This window comes from Callospermophilus lateralis, chromosome X (genome assembly GCF_048772815.1).
Source record: "Callospermophilus lateralis isolate mCalLat2 chromosome X, mCalLat2.hap1, whole genome shotgun sequence".
Classification (NCBI taxonomy): Eukaryota; Metazoa; Chordata; class Mammalia; order Rodentia; family Sciuridae; genus Callospermophilus; species Callospermophilus lateralis.
Window position 1 is genome coordinate 82019723 of NC_135325.1, and position 24425 is coordinate 82044147.

Below are 24425 nucleotides of genomic sequence, written 5' to 3' on the forward strand. Positions count from 1 at the left end.
CAGAATTCAATTTCTAGACTTTCTCCATGTTTATCCTTGGGTTGGCTAACTAATATTAATATGTGCAAATGAGAAGTAATAAAACCTCTCTTGCAGTATGGTTGTAAGGATTAGAAATGATGTTTGAAAATGACAATCAAGGATAGGGTACTCAAAAGTTGGAACTTTAAGTATTCTTCTAGCAATCTGCAACATCCCATAGAGACATTTATAGTGTCGCCACTTAGTAGGAACTCAAAGGGTCTCAAAATAATGGTCTCTACTTTCCATAACAAACTGTGGTAACAGAGACTAGGGATTATAGGCTCCCATTTTACTCATTTTATGAAATTGAGTTGATAATTAAATTGATCAATGAACTAAAAAAATAATCTAAGGAATGAACTAAGAAAATACAGAAAGTGAAAAAACACTGCAATAAACAGATGGAGGTTATGGAGAAGAACTAAGTGGAAATACTGAAAATGAAATATTCAATAAATCAAATTAAAATTTTTGTTTGAAAGTATAACCAAGAGATTAGACTATGTATAACACAGATTTTCAGGCATCAAATGAAGAATATAATCTTGAAGCCCAGTAAACAAAAAAGAAAAGATGATAAGTGACTATGGCCAGAGTGTTCAAGAAAAATGAGAAAGTATTAAGAAACCAAATCTTAGAATATTAGCTTAGAAAAAGATACTGAAATACAAACTAAGGGAATTTACCATACTTTCAGTGAAATAATATCAAAATATTTTTCAAAGCTTGGGAATGAGAGGGAAATCCAAATATGTGAACCCTTTAGAATCCCAAATAAATAAGATCAGAAATGATTCTCTTCATGGCACATTAAAATACCTATTACACAGAAAAAGGACAAAATTTTAAAATCCACAAGAGAAAAATGGCAGGTCATATTTAGAGGTAAATACAAAATACTCCTCATCTTCAGTTCAGTCTCTAAAATCCAGGAGAGATTAGAACAGTATATACCAAGTCCTGAGAGGTAATGCTTGACAACCAGGATTTCTATATCAAGCAAAGCTATCCTTCAGGATTGAAAATGAGAAAAAACCTTCTAATATAGGCAGAAACTAAAAGAATTTTGACTAAAAATTAAGTACTATTCAAAATATTCAATAAAATATTACATGTAGATATAATGAAAAACAAATGTTAGAGCAGCAAATGAATGAATATTACAAGTATAGCCAAGTAAAAGAATTAGATATTAGAAGTAAATTAAAATAGCATAATATGGTAATCATCTCTCTATAATAACACTGAATGAAAAAGGTCTCAAATCTCAAATTACAAGATATAGACTGGCAGAATGAACTAGAAAACAAGATGTACCCATGGATTATTTACAGAAGGCTCACCTTACAGGCAAAGAGAGGCATAGACTAAAGATGAAAGGATAATAAAAGATACATAATGCAAACATAGTACAAAGACAAACAAGGGTAGCTATTCTCATAACTGACAAAGCTGACTTAGAGTAAAAATTAATGATAAAAGACAGATAATTCATTATTTTGATAAATAAAACATTAATTAGTAGCTTGTATACAAGATAAACAAAGTTTATCATTTTACCATTTTTAAATTTCAACCTTGATCCTGCTTAGAACATTCTATTCATTTTCATTCTTTTATATACATTATAAAAAGTCTTTACCATATTATACTGGTGAAGGAACTATTCATCAAGAATAATGATTGTGAATATTTGTGCCTCAAATATTAGCACACTTACTAACATAAAGCAAACCCTACTCAATATATGATGACTCAGTTATCCCCAAATACAATACTACTGGGTTGTTTCAACAAACTTCTTTCACCAATAAATAGCTCATCCACATAAAAAAAATCAAGTTTCTTCAGACCTACAAAATAATATTAAATAAACAGACCTAGCAGTCATTTATATAATATTTCATCCATCTCCAACAGAGGTCACCTTCTTTTCAGATACATATGGAATCTCCTCCAAAATATACCATATTTTAGGACACAAAGCAAGACTTAACATATAAAAAATAGAGATAATTTTTCATATTGTCAGAAAATAATGAAATAAAATTAGAAATCAATTACAAGATAAAAAGAAATCATTTTAATATATGGAATTTGAATATTGTACTTTTAAAGAGAAATGGTTCATAGTAGAAATCAGGAGGGAAACCAAACCAATTATTACAAACAAGAATAGAGATAAAACATAATCTCCCGGACATTATGAAGCAGTTTTAAGAGGAAAGTTTATAATACTGAGTGTCTACATAAAAAAAAGAGAAAGACCACAAATAAACAACCTAATGTTAAATCTCAAAGCCCTAGAAAAGCAAGAACAAACTAATTCTGAGACCAACAAAAGACAGGATATAATTGAGTCAAAAGTAATGAAATTGAGAATAAAAAATACAAAGAATCAATGAAAGAAAGTATTGGTTCTTTGAAAAGATGAACAAGATTGATAAATACTTAGCCAAACTAGCCAAAAGAAAAAGAGAGAACCCAATCAATAAATGTAGAAATGTAAAAGAAGATATCACAAACATTTGTGAAATCAAGAGGATTATTAGGGACAATTTTGAAAATTTATACTCCAATAAACTGGAAAATCTAGAGGGTATTGCTAGTTACATATGTCTTACCCAAACTGAACCAGGAGGATATAGAAAACCTAAGCACACCAATATCAACAAATGAGATTGACTCAATAATTAGAAGCCTTCCAATTAAGAAAACTCCATAACCAGGTAGATTCTCAGCTGAGTTCTAGCAGATCTGTAAACAAGAACTAATACCAATAACCCTCAAATTATTCCATGCAATAGAAAGGGAAGGGACACTCCCAAATTTATTCTAAGAAGTGTGTAACACACTTGATACCAAAACCATATTAAGAAATGTAAAGGAAAAAAAAACTACAGACAAATATCCCTGATGAACTTAGATATAAAAATTCTTAATAAAATATTAGCTAGCATTATACATTTAAAAACATATTAATGGGGCTGGGGATGCGGCTCAAGTGGTAGTGCGCTTGCCTGGCATGCGCGGGGCAGTGAGATCGATCCTCAGCACCACATAAAAGTGAAATAAAGATGTTGTGTCCACCGAAAACTAAAAAATAAATATTAAAAAATTCTCTCTCTCTTAAAAAAAACATATTAATGATTGTACATAATAATGAGGCTCATTTCACTGAAGAGATGCATAGTTGGTCAAACATATACAAATCAATAAATGTGATTCACCAAATAAATAGAATTAGACAAAAAAATACATGGTCTTATCAATAGATGCAGAAAAGTCAAAAAAGTCTAGGACACATTCTTGCTAAAAACACTGAAGAAACTAGGAATACAAAGAACTTACCTAAACATCATAAAAACTATATACAACAAATATAAAGCCAATGCAAACATCATAATGAATGGAGAGAAACTAAAAGAATATCCTCTAAAATCAGGATCAAGACAAAGATGTCCACTCTCATCACTTCTATTCAATATATTTCTTGAAACTTTAGAGAATTCAGGGAACAGACTGAAATAAAAGGATTACATATAGAAAAAAATAAGTAAAAGTATCTGTTTGCTGATTACATGATAATATATGTAGAAGACTACAAAAAACACCAGAAGATATATAGAGCCAATAAACAAATTCAGTAAAACAGAAGGATGCAAGATCAAAATAAATAAGTCAATGACTTCCCTGTACTCCAACAATGATTCTGCTGAGAGAGAAATTAGGAAAATAATTACATTCACAATAGTCTCAATACAAGAAATACAATAGAAAGGGAAGGGACCCAAACCTGAATGATGTTGGGAGACTGGGAAGATGGCTGCGAATAGAGTGCATCACACCCCATGTACTGTGCCACTGCGCAGGTAAATAACGAGTTAGAACAACAAAAAACTATCTTATTAGGAACTTACAGCAAAATGGGGGTGCACCGAAACCTAGAGGAAGGATTTCCAGCACCGAGGTCCAGTAATTGAGTCTCAAACATGAGCCAACTGTGCGACCAGAGATCCGGGCTGACTGATCCACACGGCGCGCCCCGCGGCTACAGACGGTGGGGCGCAGATGAGAAGCGACCAGCAAGCAGGGAGAAATATTGCTGCGGACTCTGTGGAATCCTGCCGGCTGAGCCCTCACTGAGCCCTGGACTGAGTTTGGGATTTCAGACGGGGAAGGAAGCGGTACAGTTCTATCCCCCACAATGGAAACTCCACCAAGGAAACCAGCGGCCACCATCTTGGAGAGCTGAAGTAACCACTGCCACTCTCCGACAGATTGCAACAATAAAACAGGTGTGTGTTACTCAGCTCATCTCCCATACAGCGGGGAATTCGCATAAAATCTTTCCTAGGCTCCCGGGGAGGGATTATCAGAGTGAGCCTGCATAAAGACGTGGGGAAAACTAGAGACACCTGACCTTCAAATCCCCCTCCCATCAGCAGCGAAAACGAAACCTGTCTTGCCAGCACTGGGGGAGGGGCAAGCGGAAAAAATCAAAACAATAGAGTGCCGGGGTTCCCAATAGCCACCCTCCACACCCAACAAACGGCAGGCCCAGAGTACAGTTTGAACTGCCGAGAGGCATCACTCAGGGTAAATCTGGTCTACCAGGAGAAACCAGGGGACTAGAGGCCAGGCCCTTGCAACTGGGTGGCTGGAGACCGCATGCCCGCCAGCGACAGCCCACCCGCTGCCCACGCAACTAGGTGGCTGGGGACCGCCCGCCCGCCGGCGACCGCGTGGCTAGACCCCGAGGTGTGGCCCAGCAGGTACGGCGCAGAGACTCTAGGAAGAGGTCTATAGCCAGGCCTTCATGAAGTAGCCAACCGGGAGCTGAAACCAACCAGAGACAGTCCAGTCCCACCCCCCCCCCACCTTCAGACATCCTGGCAAGGAGCCTGGGGCCCGCCATAGCAGAGAGGTGACGTCACTGGAGCTCGGCCATCGGAATTCCTTCCAAGCGGAATCCACTTTAGCAGGCATAGTCTACCAACACAAAGGAGAGACAACAGAGATATACAAAACCAAAACAAATCTATAGAAGAGAGCAGAAACACAGCAATCAAATAGAGCTGGAAAGTAATGTGAACATCATAAAAAAACAAGGGAAAAAAGGAGTACAAACAATGCAGGACAACTTAAATCTACAGGAGGACCTAGAAGCATCAGAAACATGGATAGGGAAAGAACTCAAGGCATACCTATCTCAGATGGAAAGGAATATTAGAGAAGACATGAGACAGCAAGTCCAAGCAATAAAAGTATATTTTGAAAATGAATTAAACAAACAAATTCAAATGGCAAAGAATGAACTTTACCAGGAGATAGAGATCTTAAAAAAAAATCAAACAGTAATCCTAGAAATGCCGGAAACTATAAACCAAATTAAAAACTCAAACGAGAATATTACAAATAGACTAGATCAAGTAGAAGTCAGAACATCAGATAATGAAGACAAAGTTTATCAACTTGAAAAGAATATAGTCAACACAGAAAACATGCTTAAATTCCACGAGCAATCTATTCAAAAGATATGGGATGTCATAAAAAAACCAAATTTGAGAGTCATCGGGATAAAAGAAGGCATAGAGATTCAAACCAAAGGAATGGACGACATATTAAAGGAAATAATTCTAGAAAACTTCCCAGAGATGAACAATGGAATGGATTGCCAAATCTGGAAGCCTACAGGACCCCAAATATTCAAAACCGTAATAGACCAACTCCAAGACATATAATTATGAAGATAGCCAACATACAGAACAAGGATAGAATATTAAAAGCTACGAGAGAAAGGAGGCAGATTACATTCAGGGGTAAACCAATTAGGTTAATGACTGATTTTTCATCACAGACTTTGAAAGCGAGAAGATCCTTGAACAATGTATTTCAAACGCTGAAAAATAATGGATTCCAACCAAGAATACAGTATCCAGCAAAATTAAGCTTCAGATTTGACAATGAAATTTAAATCTTTCATGATAACCAAAAACTAAAAGAATTCGCAGCCAGAAAACCAGCATTGCAAAGCATTTTGAGCAAAATACTACAAGAAGAGGAATTGAAAAATAGTGCCCAAAACTAACAGCGGGAGGTGTCTCAGTAAAGGGGGAAGAAAATAACCGAAAAGTAAAAACTAGTCAAACTAAAATAAATAAATAAAAAAACATGACTGGAAGTACAAATCATATTTCAATTGTAACCTTAAATGTTAATGGCCTAAACTCACCAATCAAGAGACATAGGCTAGTAACCTGGCTCAAAAAAATGAATCCAACAATATGCTGCCTTCAGGAGACTCATATGATAGGAAAAGACATACACAGGCTGAAGGTAAAAGGTTGGGAAAAATCATACCACTCACATGGCCCTCGGAAGCAAGCAGGAGTGGCCATACACATATTGAATAAAATCAACTTCAAACCTAAGTTAAATAAAAAGGGATAAAGAAGGACACTATATACTGCTAAAAGGAACCATCCATCAACAAGACATAACAATTATCAATTTGTATGCACCAAACAATGGAGCTGCAATGTTCATAAAACAAACTCTCCTCAAGTTCAAGAGTCAAATAGACTACAACACAATAATTATGGGTGACTTAAACACACCGCTCTCACCATTAGACAGATCCTCTAGACAAAAGCTGAATAAAGAAACTACAAAACTCAATAGCACAATCAATAAACTAGACTTAACCGACATATATAGAATATATCAACCATCATCAAGTGGATACACGTTCTTCTCAGCAGCACATGGATCCTACTCAAAGATAGACCATATATTATGCCACAGGGCAACTCTTAGTAAATATAAAGGTGTGGAGATAATACCATGCACCATATCTGATCATAATGGAGTGAAACTGGAAATCAATGATAAAAGAAGGAAGGAAAAATCCTACATCACATGGAAAATGAACAATATGTTACTGAATGATCAATGGGTTACAGAAGACATAAAGGAGGAGATTAAAAATTCTTAGAGACAAATGACAATACAGACACAACATACTGGAATCTATGGGACACAATGAAAGCAGTTTTAAGAGGGAATTTCATTTCTTGGAGTTCTTTCCTCAAAAAAAGAAAAAACCAACAAATAACAGAACTCACACTATACCTCAAAACCCTAGAAAAGGAAGAGCAAAACAACAGCAAATGTAGTAGAAGACAAGAAATAATTAAAATTAGAGCAGAAATCAATGAAATTGAAACAAAAAAAAATTAAAAAAACTGATAAAACTAAAAGTTGGTTTTTTGAAAAAATAAATAAGATCGACAGGCCCTTAGCCATGCTAACGAAGAGAAGAAGAGAGAGAACTCAAATTACTAACATACGGGATGAAAAAGGTAATATCACAACAGACACTACAGAAATACAGAAGATAATTAGAAATTATTTTGAAACCCTATATTCAAATAAAATAGAAGATAGTGAAGATATCAATAAATTTCTTAAGTCATACGATCTGGCACAGATTGAGTCAGGAAGACACACACAATTTAAACAGACCAATAAGAAAGGAAGAAATAGAAGTAGCCATCAAAAGACTACCAACCAAAAAAAGCCCTGGACCGGATGGGTATACAGCAGAGTTTTACAAAACCTTCAAAGAAGAATTAATACCAATACTTTTCAAGTTATTTCTGGAAATAGAAAAAGAGGGAGCTCTTCCAAATTCATTCTATGAAGCCAACATCACCCTGATACTGAAACCAGACAAAGACACTTCAAAGAAAGAAAACTACAGACCAATATCTCTAGTGAAACTAGATGCAAAAATTCTCAATAAAATCCTGGCAAATCGGATTCAAAAGCATATCAAAAAAATTGTGCACCAGGATCAAGTAGGATTCATCCCTGGGATGCAAGGATGGTTCAATATACAGAAATCAATAAATGCTATTCACCACATCAATGGACTTAAAGACAAGAACCATATGATCATCTCGATAGATGCAGAAAAAGCATTCGAAAAAGTACAGCATCCCTTTATGTTCAAAACACTAGAAAAACTAGGGATAACAGGAACTTACCTCAACATTGTAAAAGCTATATATGCTAAACCTCAGGCTTGCATCATCCTAAATGGAGAAAAACTGAAGGCATTCCCTCTAAAATCTGGAACAATACAGGGATGGCCTCTATCACCGCTTCTATTCAATTTAGTTCTTGAAATACTAGCCAGAGCAATTAGACAGACAAAAGAAATTAAAGGCACAAAAATAGGAAAAGAAGAACTTAAATTACCGCTATTTGCGGATGACATGATAATATATTTAACAGACCCAAAAGGGTCTACAAAGAAACTGCTAGAGTTAATAAATGAATTCAGCAAAGTGGCAGGATATAAAATCAACAGGCATAAATCAAAGGCATTCCTGTATATCAGCAACAAAACTTCTGAAATGGAAATCAGGAAAACCACTCCATTCACAATATCCTTAAGAAAATAAGATACTTGGGAATCAACCTAACAAAAGAGGTCAAAGATTTATACAATGAAAACTACAGAACCCTACAGAACCCTAAAGAGAGAGATAGAAGAAGATTTTAGAAGATGGAAAAATGTACCCTGTTCATGGATAGGCAGAACTAACATCATCAAAATGGCGATATTACCCAAAGTTCTCTACAGGTTTAATGCGATGCCAATCAAAATCTCAATGGCATTTCTTGTAGAAATAGATAAAGCAATCATGAAATTCATATGGAAAAAAAAAAAACACCCAGAATAGCAAAACCAATTCTAAGCAGGAAGTGTGAATCTGGAAGTATGGCGATACTAGAGTTCAAACTGTACTACAAAGCAATAGTAACAAGAACAGCATGGTACTGGTACCAAAACAGGCAGGTGGACCAATGGTACAGATTAGAGGACACAGAAACCAATCCACAAAATTACAACTTTCTTATATTTGATAAAGGGGCTAAAAGCATGCAATGGAGGAAGGATAGCATCTTCAACAAATGGTGCTGGGAAAATTGGAAATCCATATGCAACAAAATGAAACTGAATCCCTTTCTCTCACCATGCACAAAAGTTAACTCAAAATGGATCAAGGAGCTAAATATCAAATCAGAGACACTGCGTCTGATAGAAGAAAAAGTTGGCTACGATCTACATACTGTGGGGTCAGGCTCCAAATTCCTTAATAGGACGCCCATAGCCCAAGAGTTAATAACAAGAATAAACAAATGGGACTTACTTAAACTAAAAAGTTTTTTCTCAGCAAGAGAAACAATAAGAGAGGTAAATAGAGAGCCTACATCCTGGGAACAAATTTTTACCCCTCACACTTCAGATAGAGCCCTAATATCTAGAATATACAAAGAACTCAAAAAATTAAACAATAAGATAACAAATAACCCAATCAACAAATGGGCCAAGGACCTGAACAGACACTCCACAGAGGAGGACATACAATCAATCAACAAGTACATGGAAAAATGCTCATCATCTCTAGCAGTCAGAGAAATGCAAATCAAAACCACCCTAAGATACCATCTCACTCCAGTAAGATTGGCAGCCATTATGAAGTCAAACAACAATAAGTGTTGGTGAGGATGTGGGGAAAAGGGTACACTTGTACACTGCTGGTGGGACTGCAAATTGGTGAGGACAATTTGGAAAGCAGTATGGAGATTCCTGGGAAAGCTGGGAATGGATCCACCATTTGACCCAGCTATCGCCCTTCTCAGACTATTCCCTGAGGATCTTAAAAGAGCGTACTATAGGGATACTGCCACATCAATAATCATAGCGGCACAATTCACAATAGCTAGACTGTGGAACCAACCTAGATGCCCTTCAATAGATGAATGGATAAAAAAAAATGTGGCATCTATACACAATGGAGTATTACGCAGCACTAAAAAATGACAAAATCATAGAATTTGCAGGGAAATGGATGGCATTAGAGCAGATTATGCTAAGCAAAGCTGGACAATCCTTAAAAAACAAATGCCAAATGTCTTCTTTGATATAAAGAGAGCAACTAAGAACAGAACAGGGAGGAAGAGCATGAGGAAAAGATTAACATTAAACAAAGACGAGTTGGGGGAGAGAAAGGGAGAAGGGAAAGCATATGGAAATGGTAGGAGACCCTCAATGTTACACAAAATTACATATAAGAGGTTGTGAGGGGAAAGGGGGGGAACAAGGGAGAGAATTGAACAACAGCAGATGAGGTACAGAGGGAAGATGGGAGGGGAGGGGAGGGGGGATAGTAGGGGATAGGAAAGGTAGCAGAATACAACAGTCACTAATATGCCATTATGTAAAAATATGAGTGTGTAACCGATGTGATTCTGCAATTTGTATTTGGGATAAAAATGGGAGTTCATAACCTAATTGAGTCAAATGTATGAAAGATGATTTATCATGAGCTTTGTAATGTTTTGAACAACCAATAAAAAAAAAAGAAAGTTAAAAAAAATTACCTAACTTATTCCCATACATAAAACAGGAAAGTAAACAACAAGGTTACAATTAATCAGAATATTTCTTGTGTACTCTTCCAATTTCCAGTTACACTTATCAGAGGAAAAAATATGTTTCCAGTAGTATAAAACTTTTAGTTTTGTATTATTTTCTACAACGTAGCCATTCTATGTATGATTTACTAATAAATTTTATCTTTAAGTAGATTGATGGTTTTATTTTATATGCAACCAACTCAATTTGAAATATTTTTTCTATTATAGCAATATGGATTGAAAGACTGAGATATCAAGTGTAAAGAGGCAGAACTATAGAAAACAAGTTCTACAAAGGGTTTTGGTGGATATAATGGCTTCAGGAACTGTCCCCTATAACATTTGATGAAATTCTTATAAAAAATCATTATTTTCAGATTTGAATTCCAGCATTTCATGATTATTTTAACTAGTCTTTGAATATCTATCTAACAAGAATTTGAGAACATGATCTAGAAACTACTCTTTCTCTCAAAAAATAAATATGAAGGTCCTTGTCCTTTTCCTTTATGACCAACATCAAATAAGTGGTCCTTGAAAACATTTCATATAGCAATATGAATATTCAAATTGAAAATTCCTTGCATACATTGAAAGTATCTATTAGGAGTTTAGTCAACATCAGTGAAAGCATTATATCTCATAAGAAAAGGAAAAAAATAGGTCACAGAATTACATTAAATAACTTATTTATGAAAATTTACACACACACACACACACACACACACACACACACACACATATATATACATATACTCATTTAACATGGCTTTCGTACCACCTTCCTGATTTGGAGAATGTTTACTATATCTTTTCTTTCTGGAATGAAGGCACTTTCTATTTCTCTCTTTTACCTTTCATAGCATCCATGCCTCCCACAGCATAAAGAGACCCCACAGTTGATTTTCTAGGCTTTGTTCTAGGGCTTTGCATCATGGGTCTTCTCTCAGGTAACAGATGATACTTCATAGCTTCCATGAGTAACTTCTGACACTCAAGATCACCAGCAAACATGGAACTATTTTCTAGATCTGCCAGTAACTGAAAAGTAATGATGCATGGCATATAGAAAATATTTAAGTTTATATAAATTTGAAGATAACTGAAGCTAATTCAAGTGTTTATTTTTTAGTTTAAGTTTCTTATTAGTAAGATATTTTTATTTTCACTTATCATGTAAATGACTAGAAGTTTCATAGTAGTATCAATGATCTATTGCAACTTAGTTCCACTTGAATTTGTACATATATCATCTGAAGGAATATAAAAAAGCACTTATAAAATTATTATTGTTACTATTATTATTTAAATAATCCATATTATAGGTACAGAACGTACTCAGAGATAAGAGTACAAAAGACTACTGGTTGTATGTTTGAGCTGGAAATTTCCCTTCATGCCAATAAAATAACTTCAAACTAAATTACTTTGCTAAAAAAGTCAAACAGACTTAAAGGAATGTAAAATTAAAGACTTCTGATATATTATACCCACCAGTGCATCTTAAAATTCCATGTCTAAAATTCATCTGGTGAGATTTTAAAAATATAAATTTCTCAACATGACCCCCAAATATTGCTTAAATGGGCCTGAGAAATTGTTTCTAATAAGCACCTAGGTAATGCCGTACTGCTAGGACAGGAACATATTTTTCTTCCATATTTTTATTAGTATAAAATAGATGTAAATAATCCTAGGCTTCATTGTTACATATTGGTACATGCACATAATATAACAATATAATTTGGCCAGTATCATTCCTAGTATTTCTCCTTTCACTTCCCTCCTTCCTCCTCTGGGACAATAACATTTTAAATGGTGCTGTCTAAGAGAATCTAATAAATCACTTGAGAATAACACACATAAGCATACATATATTCACATAAACATAAAATTTCTATAGTTTATGAAGTTAATCTATCGATTCTAGATTTAGAACTGTGGGTCTAAAATTACATATATATGTTAATGTTTCTTTTTTAGGTGTTACCATTGCCTTGCCCTTTGGATAAATTTATATAGTTAGAAGGGTGATCAATGTTATTGTATTGCACATGTATGGAGTCTTAAAAGCAAGAATGTAGTTTCATGGGATTTAATTAACAGCTAAAAGTAATATATGGAGAAACTATCAGTGGATTAACAATCTTTTTTCAATATTAACATTCAGTTAACAATGTTGTTGAAAAATGGATTAATTTTAATATTAATTTTAATATTAATTTTAATATTTATGAAACTATCACAAGCTATCTAAGTCTAGACAAGACTCCTCTTTCTGATGTGGATGCTGTTTGAGGACTTTAACAGAACCAATAAATATGAAATGCATATGGGTAATATACTTTTATATATAGTATAAATAATATCTATTTTGATAAATTTTTAAAGAAAAAAATTGTGCTTACAATCAATGATGGAATTATGCAGTGGCACTGCACTGCAGTCTCACTAAAATGCAAATATGAAGATTCAGTAAGAGATAAGTCAACCTTGGGGCTAAATCAATGTTGTTTGCTTAGAAGCATCCTTGCTATATTCCTTCAGTTTGGCAAGCCTGATGAGGATGCCATTATAATGATGCTCTAGTGTATCTGAAAATATGCTTTCAATCATAGCAGATAATTACTCATGGTGGTAGATATTATCCAGAATCAGATTCTTTTCTAGACCTTCCTGTGGGAGGCTCTTATACTTATTATAAACACCTTGCCTAGAAGGTGAGCAGTAAAAGAAAAAGCGTCAGACTAGTTATTTTCTCTGCTTGGTACAAGTGCTATTTAGCAAGAGAGGAAACTGAAACTAATTAACATAATGATGTGTAGGGATTATCTGTATTTTGATCCATATTTCCTCTCTTTCCATATTAATATTTCTAATTAAAGGCTGAATATGACTTTCTGTGAAATAAATACTGAGTGCACTAAATTGAATATTCCCTGAATAAATAGGCAATCAAAGAATGGATTGGTGGCCTGGGGTTGTGGCTCAATGGTAGAGTGCTCACCTAGCATGGGTGAGGCACTGGGTTCAATCCTCAGCACCACATAAAAATAAACAAATAAAAATAAAGGCATTGTGTTCACCTACAACTAAAAAAATAATTTCAAAAAGAATGGATTGGTGCCTGGAGGTAGTTTAGAACTGTAATATACATTACCTGGGGAAATTTCCATACCTGTGCTGGAAGTAATGGCAGTCGGATGTAAGAAAGCAGCGTTGCCAGGTCTTGTTGCCTAGTCTGAACATCATGACCCACCCACTGCATTAGAGCATGGAAAATGGTTTCTTCATCAGGCACATTAATATCATCACTGCACAGAAGTTTTGAAATTTCATTAGCTGGAAGCAGGAGGAATTCTTGGTTTTTTATTACCTCAATGAAGTGTTCCTAGAAAAGAAAGGTCATCTACTGAAATTTTGTATTTTAGAATTTTCTTAAGGAAACAAGCATATCAAAGGATTTCATTTTATTAATCTTTAAAAATGTCAGATAGATATATATCCATTTATAGAAATAGGTGCTGACAGAAGTATTGGAGCCTTCTGAAACTTAGGGTCCAAGTGCTTCCACTAGGAATTATTTAATGAACACAAGGAAAGTCTTTAACTTCACAGGCCACATGGGAAGAATGAAGAATGTCAGAGCTCATAATACTGCTTTTTCTTCTAGCTGTTTACATGACAAAAAGAGTTTTTGACTCCAGAACTGACTGCCTAGTTGATCTTTAGTAAAAAGACCCAAAGAAAGGCTGAAAAGTTTTGAGGTGGAAGCAATCCTGAAGGTCTGGGAGAGTTAACTCTAGCTATGTATTTGAGGCAGCAACTGATTGTACTTTTTTGAGATGATAAAAGGAGATAAATGAAAAAGTCTTTCCTCTTATGGAAGAGAATAATCTACTATTGACCAAGGGAAATGGATCCTTCTCTAATGCATCACAGTCAACAGATTTGACAATCTGAAAGGGGTTATGAAATGTTCCTTCAGACAAGAGTAGGGCTATATTTCAATTTCTGTTATATCTCCAATGTCCCTTCTATAAATGTTTTCTCATGTATTTTGGCAAGTATCAAATTTTAAACAGCTGTGTTTCCATTTTTAATCAAAATACCACCATATTTTCTAGTTTATAAATATTACATATTTTTGAAATATTTTAATCTACAATATTTTTCACAATGAAGATATGAAGTTTTGAATGCTATAAAATATGCTTCTGAAATGGACATAAACATGTGCACCTGGTAATTTATGTTACACAGCAAACAGATATTCTGAGAGTAGAGTAAGACAGACTCTGAATATCTGAGGACTCTGGATGAATCAAATCAATCCCTCATCTCTACTCGTACATTACTCATTATAGAACTGAGTTAGCCTAATAACAAAATTATCCATACAGCATTCTCAAGGCTGATAGATCCCTAAGGAAGCTCTGTTGTCATAAAGTTTCAAACTAACTCATCTATTAAAAAGAAATATTGAAAATCCTCTCACTCATAGAAAATGATGACAATAGTGTTACTAATATATCTCATTCATACTGCATTTCACACTTTAATAAAATATTTCACAAGCATTAAACCCTCCAAAATATGTTCTTACGAGGAAGTGAAATTACTCTGATGAGAAAGACAGCAGTACATATTATTTGATCTATTAAGCTGCAAAATCTGGACTTAGATGTAACCCTCTAACATAATGTCTATGGCATTTTTTAAATGCTAAAACTTTTTGGTAAGTAATAAAATATTTTTATTAAAGAGTTAGTAAAACGTAAAACGTAGGGGTACCAATAGCCAGCATTTACATAAGCTCTGAAACTATGGTAAATAATGGAAAAACATTGTTTCATTCTCCTTTGTGTCTATTTTACAATGACACAAAAGGAACAAAGAAAGGAAAGAGATGCCTACTCAATGGAAAAGGTGGATTATAGTCTATTAAATTTGATTATACATTTGAGGGAGTAAAGAAAGTAGTAGAAATGGTTTAGTTGGTGTTCATACTACATACAATCAGAAATTTGATTTTCTGATAAAATTTTGTATGACTTCGAGTTGCTGTCTTATAAGACTATTGAAAATTGCTGGGCAATATGGATAAGTCTAAATAACAAATATATGTATTATTTTAAATTATCAACATATGACACTGAAGTATTCAGTACATGTAGACAAATAATTAGTAATGCATAAAGTCTGATTTTTAAAAAATATTTTTTTTATTCTTGATGGACCTTTATTTTATTCATTTATTTATATGTGGTGCTGAGAATTGAACCCAGTGACTCACACATGTGAGGCAAGCACTCTACCACTGAGGCACAACCCCAGCCCTAAAGTCTGATTTTAAATTTTTGATTTTGAAATTATTTTGCTCCTTGTTTAAGGTAAACAATTTTTTTCTTCTATGTACCTTCCCAAGAATCTTCTTTTGTGTCTTGTGTTCACTATTAAACTCTTTTCCAGATCTACATTTAAATTGCTATAAAATTTAACAAAAGAATATAGAATGCTTGCTGAATGATTCATTGGTACAGACAACTATTTACATGATTGAAATGGTTAATTTTATGTGTGAACTTGTTTAGGTCACAGAGTGCCCAGACATTTGACCAAATATTTTTCTGGGTGTCGCCCTAAGGGTATTTCTGGATGAAGCCCACCCACATTATAAAGGACAATCTGCTTATTCAATCTAGCAGTTCACCTGATTGTAATTGTATCTCTAAATTGTTTAACATTATTCTTAGATATCAAAAGTATTTGGGTTGGGGCTGGGGCTCAGTAGCAGCGCACTTGCCTGTCATGTGTGAGGCACTTATTTTGATCCTCAGCACCGCATATAAATAAATAAAAAATAAAGGTACATCAACTAAAAACAAATATTAAAAAATTATTTGCATTATTATATGGTCTAAAATTATTTGCAGTATTACAAAAGTACTATTATAGCAAACCCTTTACCTATTTTATTGTACTCACAATAGATACTAACATAATACTAAAGGAGGATTAAGGGAGACAACACCATTGTATTTTTATACACATCCTGCTTTAACACTCAGTTTGGGACACATAATAGGAAAAGGAAGACAAGTTCATTTTGTGTAACAAAAATAATTCATGCTGTTTATCAGAACTTATTTTGTCTGCAAGAGTAAGATACCAGGCAGGAAACTGTTAATACTTAGTTCAAGAATTTAAGTAATTTAACAGGAAGTTTTCATGTTTGGCTTTTGTGGGTAAGATTAACCTTTGAACTACATAACTGCTGTTCCTTTAGATTCTGTTGCATGTGTATTTAGGACACATGAATACAAATAGCATAATTAAATGACACATTTTAAAATGCAAATCCATTATAATGTGATTACCACACAATGGTACTGTTTAAGGAATATATTTGCAATTTCAAATGTTTAGGAATGATATGGAGTGGGAAGAAGGAAGAAGAAAAATTTACAAGAAATTTTTAGAGAATGCAAATTTTAGAAATTTGAAAATTTTATGATCAGGGTAAAACTGTAGAAAATATATATATATGGTCTTTACACTAAAATAATGTTACATTTACTAGTCAATTTTACATGCCATTCTCTTTTTTCACTTGTAATCACATGACTTTCATTTTTTTAAAACTTAAATAACTGGAAACATTTCTTGTTTAAAATATTCTTTATTAGGTTTCATAGATAGATCCATCTCTTATGTCAGTCAGTACTCTCAGAGGTTAAAAAAGTTCATTTTCTTCTTTGCATCAGGATAGTATTAACATTAATGCTAAGGCTTATTTTATATTCTCTGTCCAGTTTTCCTTGCCTCTTTACAACTCATATTTCATGTGATTGTCACCTGACTAAATAAAGATCATTTCATTCTATGGAAATTTTAAATAATTACCACAAACTGATAGGGCTAGGGACAGAGCTCAGTGATAGAGCACTTGTTTAGCATTCTGACACTTTCATTTAATTCAATATAATTAATAGTAGAATTGTAGAGGGTTTTTGGTTTGCTTTTCTGTGGTGCTGAGTATAAACCCAGTGCATAGCACATTTTAAGTAAGAGCTCTAAAAAATTGTCTGAGTTATTAATTTTGGTAATTCTTAAGCTCTTTCAATTAATCTATTAATATTAGCATTTTCTTATTGAGTGATATTTATCTTTCATTACAAATCATAACATGTCAATTTTAGAAATTAAATAATTATGCAAAAGCATCAGCAAATTAATATTTTTCTTAATAATATAGATCTGATTTGCGATATATACGTGCACAATTCAATTTTGGCATTATTTTCATTTCTCCAAGTTTTGAGATTTAATAAAACTTTTTGGTTCCAAAGATTAACAAAATTTAATTGAGTATTGCTCAACTAGACAAATATTTTTATCTATTATGTGCAAGTCACCTGTAAATTATGTTTATATATTGCTTTTAATTTTATTCCAGTATTTACATAGTACTTGTACAAGTTATTTTGAAACAATTGACTTTACCATGGTGTACTTATGTGCCACGTTGAGGAGCTCTGTACAGCCCTGGGCATCTCCAAATGATCGAATTCCTAAGCAATTTGAAGGATGGAGCTGCTTTATGAGGAAACTGGAGCAGACTTCAACGACCTGTGTCAGTTGCAGGAGACAAGCTGCAGCCAGCAGACTTTCAATGGTATCTTCTTTTAATAGAAGGACACCTAAATTATTTGAAAAAGTAAACAATGATTATGTTTCCTATAAAAAATGGCAAAAATGTGCTAGTTAGTTGAATTTTCCATTTTCCTCCAAATTAAGGCTTTTTTTTTTCCTATACTGTAGTTATACTCTAGGAATATGTTTTGAGCCTGATATACATAAGGAAGACTGAGTGTAAACACTAATAGGACTGAAGGGAGCCAAAGTATAATATCAAAAGGACTATGGTAAGTGAACAGTGAATATTAACATTACAAAAACTACAAATTGTTTTTTCTTAAGTCTGAATTTAAATCTTATCTCAGTCATTTATTATTAATGTATTCATAAGAACATCACCCTAAATATATTATTTTTAATGGTCAATCATACCTAAATAAAGCTGTAAAAATTGTCTACATCATGAATCAAGGCACATTATGTCATTTTGTACAGAGATTATACCATTGACCATATACAATAATTGTCATTTGTGAGAAGCTAAAGATCTTGGTAAATGAGAAGAGCAATTTATATCCAAATTTTTGGATCTATTATTTGGTAAAGGTATCTTTGCCCAAATATTATTCATGGACTTGAGCCCTACAAGTGACTCAAAAGGAAGAGAATGTTGCACAGGGTCTACATATAAATAACTGCTTATATGAGTATTTGCTTTTATAAAAAATAGACTTTGTTTAAAAATATATGTAATAATTTTTAAAAATGGGATCAGAAGTAATTTATATCATTTCCTTTATCATGATATATCTACAATTTTTAGAGCAAGCATTATTGATAATTTATTGCAAACATTGTTATTTTTAAGATATACCCCCACTTTTAATGTTTTAGCCAAAGTGACTATTTCTTTAAGTTTTTCTTTCTAAAAATAACTTAATATGTATCAATATGACTGCACAACCATAAGCATTTTGTGACATGTTCTATATTTAATTCAGTCTGTGAAATATGTTGTAAAGTAATCTGGTTCATTTATACATTTTCTTGTGTTATTTCTTTTCTTGAAGTTTGAAAAGAAAACCCAGACATTATCTCATAAGATGCAAAAAAGTATTAACTATATCTGCAAATGGTCACTCCCAGTTTTGCCTATACTCTGGCAAACACTATGCATTTTCTCTATGACTTTCCCTATTTTGGACACCTAAGACAGATGGAATAATACAATAAGTGGTCTTTTGTGTGGTATGATGTTTTCAAAGTTACATTCTTGTTGTACCATCTATCAGAACATCATTCCTTTTGTATTGCCTATTAATATACATGTTATACACTTACAAAGTTTGGTGTATCAATTCAGATTTTATAAACAGCTTGGTTGTTTCTACTTTTTCATTATTATGAATAATGCTGTTATAAACATTTGTGTGCACATTTTGGGGTGCATATATTTTCATTTCTCTTGAACATATATTTAAAAGTGAAATCTCTGAGTTGTAAGTAAAATATGTTTAATTTTTGATAAATTTCCCTACACATATACTTTCAAATGAATGGTTACTGGTACTAAATTGATAAAGTGTGGAGATATCAACAGATACATTTAATATGCAAGTGTAATTGTTACTTTTGAAAGATATCAATATTTAAAACATATTATGAATTTTACACCTTACAACTATTTAAAATTAAAAAAAAAAACTTTTAGTCAATGATGAAAAGTTTAAGGGGATTTTTTTGTTTTTCAAATTTATTTTAGGCACAATGTAAACAAAATTATTTGAAAACAATTCTCCTGGAGAAAGCTAAGATGCACACTTGTAGCCTTTAGAAGAGTCTATGAATATATAATTACATAAAGGTATTTAAATAGTAGGAGATCCTAAAGATGAAACAAATCATTATGAAGAAAAGATCAAAATACTTTGTTGGCCCACAGTCATGTTTTAGAATTTGAGTAAATATGAATTTATAATCCCAAAGGAAGAGACTAATTATCTACTATAAAATTAGAACATAATTTTATAGTAGAGAATTAGTCAAAATTTACTTCCACTTTTCTTTTGAAAACAAGAATTTGTTAACTTTATTCAAGAGGGATATCTTCTTATATTGGGGGCTAAAATAATTCTCTACTATCATGGTAAAATACTTTACTGCATGTTATTTACCTTTCGTTGTTTTCTGTTATGATTCAATACTCGTAAGCTCCCTTCTTACTACCTTAGAAAGGTTACTTAACTCATCTATCCTCAGTAGATTGAAAATAATAATAATAATAATAATAATAATACAGTTTATATAATGCAGAATTATAATGAGTTAATTCATGTCAGAACTTACCTGTATAAGCGTATTGCACCAAGGAGTTAAGTGCGTTTGGATCTACTCCTTCCATTCTGACCTCTTCTTGTTTGGCTTCAAGCACATCATTAGTGAACATGGCAGCAAAATAATCAGACACTGCACTGAGAACCAACCTATAAATAGAAATGTTTCATAAGAACTGAAATCAAATTGATAATCTCACCAAAAAAGATGAAATTCATTCTTCAATAAGTTTGTAAATCTGGTCAGTTTGGAATTTGCATAGATCTTTCATAATTCTATAAAATGTAATGAAGTTAGAAAGGCCAGATAAATAACTGGTCTTCTTTCAGAGAGTTTGTGTTGTTTCCTTCAACAATCTCTCTGAACTTTGGTTCTTCTAAACATTGCATGAAGAATTGGATCATATAATGTTTTTTTTTTCAATGTGGGAAAATAAATCTATTTGTCCAGTGTTCCAATTTATGAGCAATTTGCTTATTCTCCCTCATTCACGTTGGCCCTACTGTCCGTATATTCTGTCTGCATAAGTATACTTACCGATGTGCTGGAATTCTGAGGTGTCCAGCAATGAGTAGTACATCACACAGTTGTTTCTCTTTCAAGTAGTTCTCCATTTTACAGAGAGTTTGCTCTGCATGGTTTTTAGCGTGGTATTGCTCCTCAGACCTGGAGGTATTCATTTCTTCAGTATACTGTGAATACAGTCTGAAAGGTAAGAAAATGATAATATAGTTTATCATAACATTTTATAAGAATTGCATTTGTTTCTCCTAGAGAGATTCACATATCTAGTGTGGTAAGGGCTCTCTCAGAACAAAAAGAAAGCAACTTGACACATTCAGTAGCTATGTGCATATACTCCAAAAACAAAGAGAAAGCAACATGGTATATTCAGTGTGCATGTGCAACTCTGCTCTAACTCTGTGGTAACACTGCCACAACTCTGTTGCAACTCTGTTATGGGGTGACACTGTCCAATTCTGTTCTAACTCTATAGTATAGAATACTTAATCAGAATGTATGTTGCCATATAGGGAAGAAAAAGCAGCTAACATGTAATGGGGGTATGTAAGGCAATCCCTGGCTGTGCATAGTGTTCAGCCTCTGGATATTAATCCACTGTGCCAGTGCTGGGACTAATAAACCAGTTTCCTATCTCTCTGTGAGAGAATCCTGCAACACTAGTAGAAATTTAGGCACGTAATCTTCAGAAAATAATATTTTGGATTAAAGTAAAATTAAAATTAGCTCTGTAATCTTAAATATGTTCATACGATTACTGTCTCACTCTCCATTAAAGTGAAGAATCATGGTTAGTATTTATATTTGGAATGTAATCATAATCATGAATGCTTTACCCTAGTAAAAACTATTATATGCACAAATATAATCATGAAAATACCACTGTTCTTTGAATCTAAATGGGTATCAAATTTATGTCACAGAACACATAACCTTTAGACATTCTTCAAAATAATTAAAAAAAAATTTTTCATTCCACTTTTGTCTATGAGCTACTCGTTAACCATCAGAAATATTTCTTGAAGATTTTTTAGCCCTGAAAGTCCTTGTAACTTTCTTTACAATATGTCAATCTTATGAGAAAACTTGATGTATTTCCACTATTTATTGCTTAATATTTAGGAAAATATGATCACTGTGGTATTTATAATAATGAAAGCTGTACTAGTGTATTTTGAATTTCACACAGTGGAGGAATCTAAATGCCTATAGAAACACACAGTCTTATAATTGGTAGAGTTTTACAAATTTGATTGTTGAATGAACAGAATTAAATATATTGCTCATTACCTTTCTTGTTTCCGGGCATCATATTCCAACCAACATTTAGGTTTAGCTTTAAATTTCTCAACTCTAACACAGCCTATGTTGTTTTACAGAAAACTGATCCACGGTGATATTACTCTCTCTATATATAACTCAAATAAATGATTCCTCTCTGAATCTTCTTAACTTTAAAGAATTTTTAAGTTACAATAATGTATTAACAACCAGGGTACCATGTGTTAAATTAAGATTGGATTAAACCAATCTCCATACTTTGATGATAAATTTTGTCCCAACAGTGGCCTCCATTCATAGAGAACTGAACCATAGCTTGCTATGCAAATAAATAGTAACCTTGAAATCAAGTGACTGAGACCTATCCAAATATAGCAGGATGGACCTTCAGGCAATCTCAGGAAAAAGGCTGGAAAATTATGATCAAATGAGGTGAATGGGCTGAACTACACCAATCAGATAACATCGCTATGCTCTTTCCTGGTTTTCTGCCTATAAATATAGCTTACCACATTGGAGGTAAGACATTCTAAATCATCTTCATAAAGAATTTAATCTGTTCTACAACCTTTTTTTCTCAAATAAACATTGCTAAATTTAACTATTTTTTCTTTAACATATGATAAGGATAGCCTAATAATTTCCTATATTTTCCCATTAGAGGCAATCTTCTTTACTAATTCTAGAAAGGAAAAATCCCTTGGAACCACTGAAAGGAAAACATTCAGGTTATACTTAACTCACATTATTTTAATATTTCCTCTGCAACTGTAATGGTTAAATTCACATTAATTTTGTCAATCAAGCATTCAATGTTTTATTATCTTAGTTACCATCATGTATACAGCAATTATGTGGAACTTTCTAAAGAAGAGGTATGTTTGGCAAGTTTTGGTGAGGGAACAATTTATTTTCTTATTTTTTTTTATCAGCCCTAACTTGGACAAGGATTAAAACTAGTTTAGGATGCTCTTATTTGGACACAATGAAATTATTATATATCTGAAATGTATTTCATAATCAAAATGCAGGTTTTTAATAATCTAAAAATCCAATAAATATGAACCACACATAAGTTCCTTATGCTTCAAAATACAGACACAACTCTTTTGTCAAATCAAGAAATAAGAAATCAAGGCTGAGAATGTAGCTCAGTGGTAGAGCACTTGCTTAGCATTTGTGAAAAACTGGGTTCAATTCTCAGCAACTACATAAAAATAAATAAAGGAAATAAAGGTACTGTGTCCATCTACAATTAAAAATATTTTTAAAATAAGAAATCAGTGCTCAGAGATATGAGTAAATCAAAATACTAGCATTCAAAATACAGCAAATATATTAATCTAAAGATATAAAATAAAGCAAAAAATTATAATCTACTCTTGGTTATTATCTAAGGAGAATGCAATGATCACCACCAGGAAAGCTAGTACATTGATACTTACCTACCTAATCATAGTAATTACCTACAGCTCATAAAGTATAGTTCTCTTGTCTCCAGTTTAGATATCATAATGTCAAGTCAGAGGTTATAATGGAAACCACTGCATTAGAGAATATTTGTCCCATTGTCTTATTGTATAGTAACTACAGGATATAACATGGGAGGCAGATGATGGAATGAAAAGATCCTATGATCTGAAGGCAGAATACTTAAATTTAAATTTAAGTCCAGTATTTGCTATATACTTGATGAGTGATCTTAGCCAAGTCACATTATCCTTGTTAATTATTAAATTTATCCTACAAAATGGGGATGAAACTAATATTAAGACTACCAGCAATTATGTTTATGGTACAAGACTCTTCTAAGAACCAAATGAAATAATGGAAATGAAAGATTTATGTACAAAGTTAAGTCTTAAGTTAACTGACAAGATTTACTTACATAAATATGTAATGTTTTAAAAATTCTTACATTGAATTTTTATAACTTAATATACATTTTCCTCTGGAACAGTAATAAAATTACATAATATAAACATATTTATGTACATATATATATATATATATATATATATAAATGTATGATGTATTTATATAAATATCAGCTCATAGACTTTTCCTGTATAATTTGGTTTAAAAACTAATACTGCTTCATTCATTCTGTTGCTTAAATCATTCAAGGT

The 24425-nt window shown here is 32.9% G+C and overlaps 1 protein-coding gene across 2 annotated transcripts in view; it reads right to left on the bottom strand.

Moving 5' to 3' along the window:
* The window catches only part of Klhl4 (kelch like family member 4), a 94488-nt gene that overhangs the window by 17438 nt on the left and 52625 nt on the right, over positions 1–24425 (bottom strand). For both annotated transcript variants that reach the window (XM_077106562.1, XM_077106561.1), the window contains exons 2-6: positions 21031–21198; positions 20506–20642; positions 18025–18221; positions 13697–13909; positions 11373–11559 (exon numbers count right to left, since the gene is read on the bottom strand). In XM_077106562.1, coding sequence (XP_076962677.1) covers positions 11373–11559; positions 13697–13909; positions 18025–18221; positions 20506–20642; positions 21031–21198 — 902 coding nt within the window. The remainder of the gene's footprint in view (positions 1–11372; positions 11560–13696; positions 13910–18024; positions 18222–20505; positions 20643–21030; positions 21199–24425) is intronic.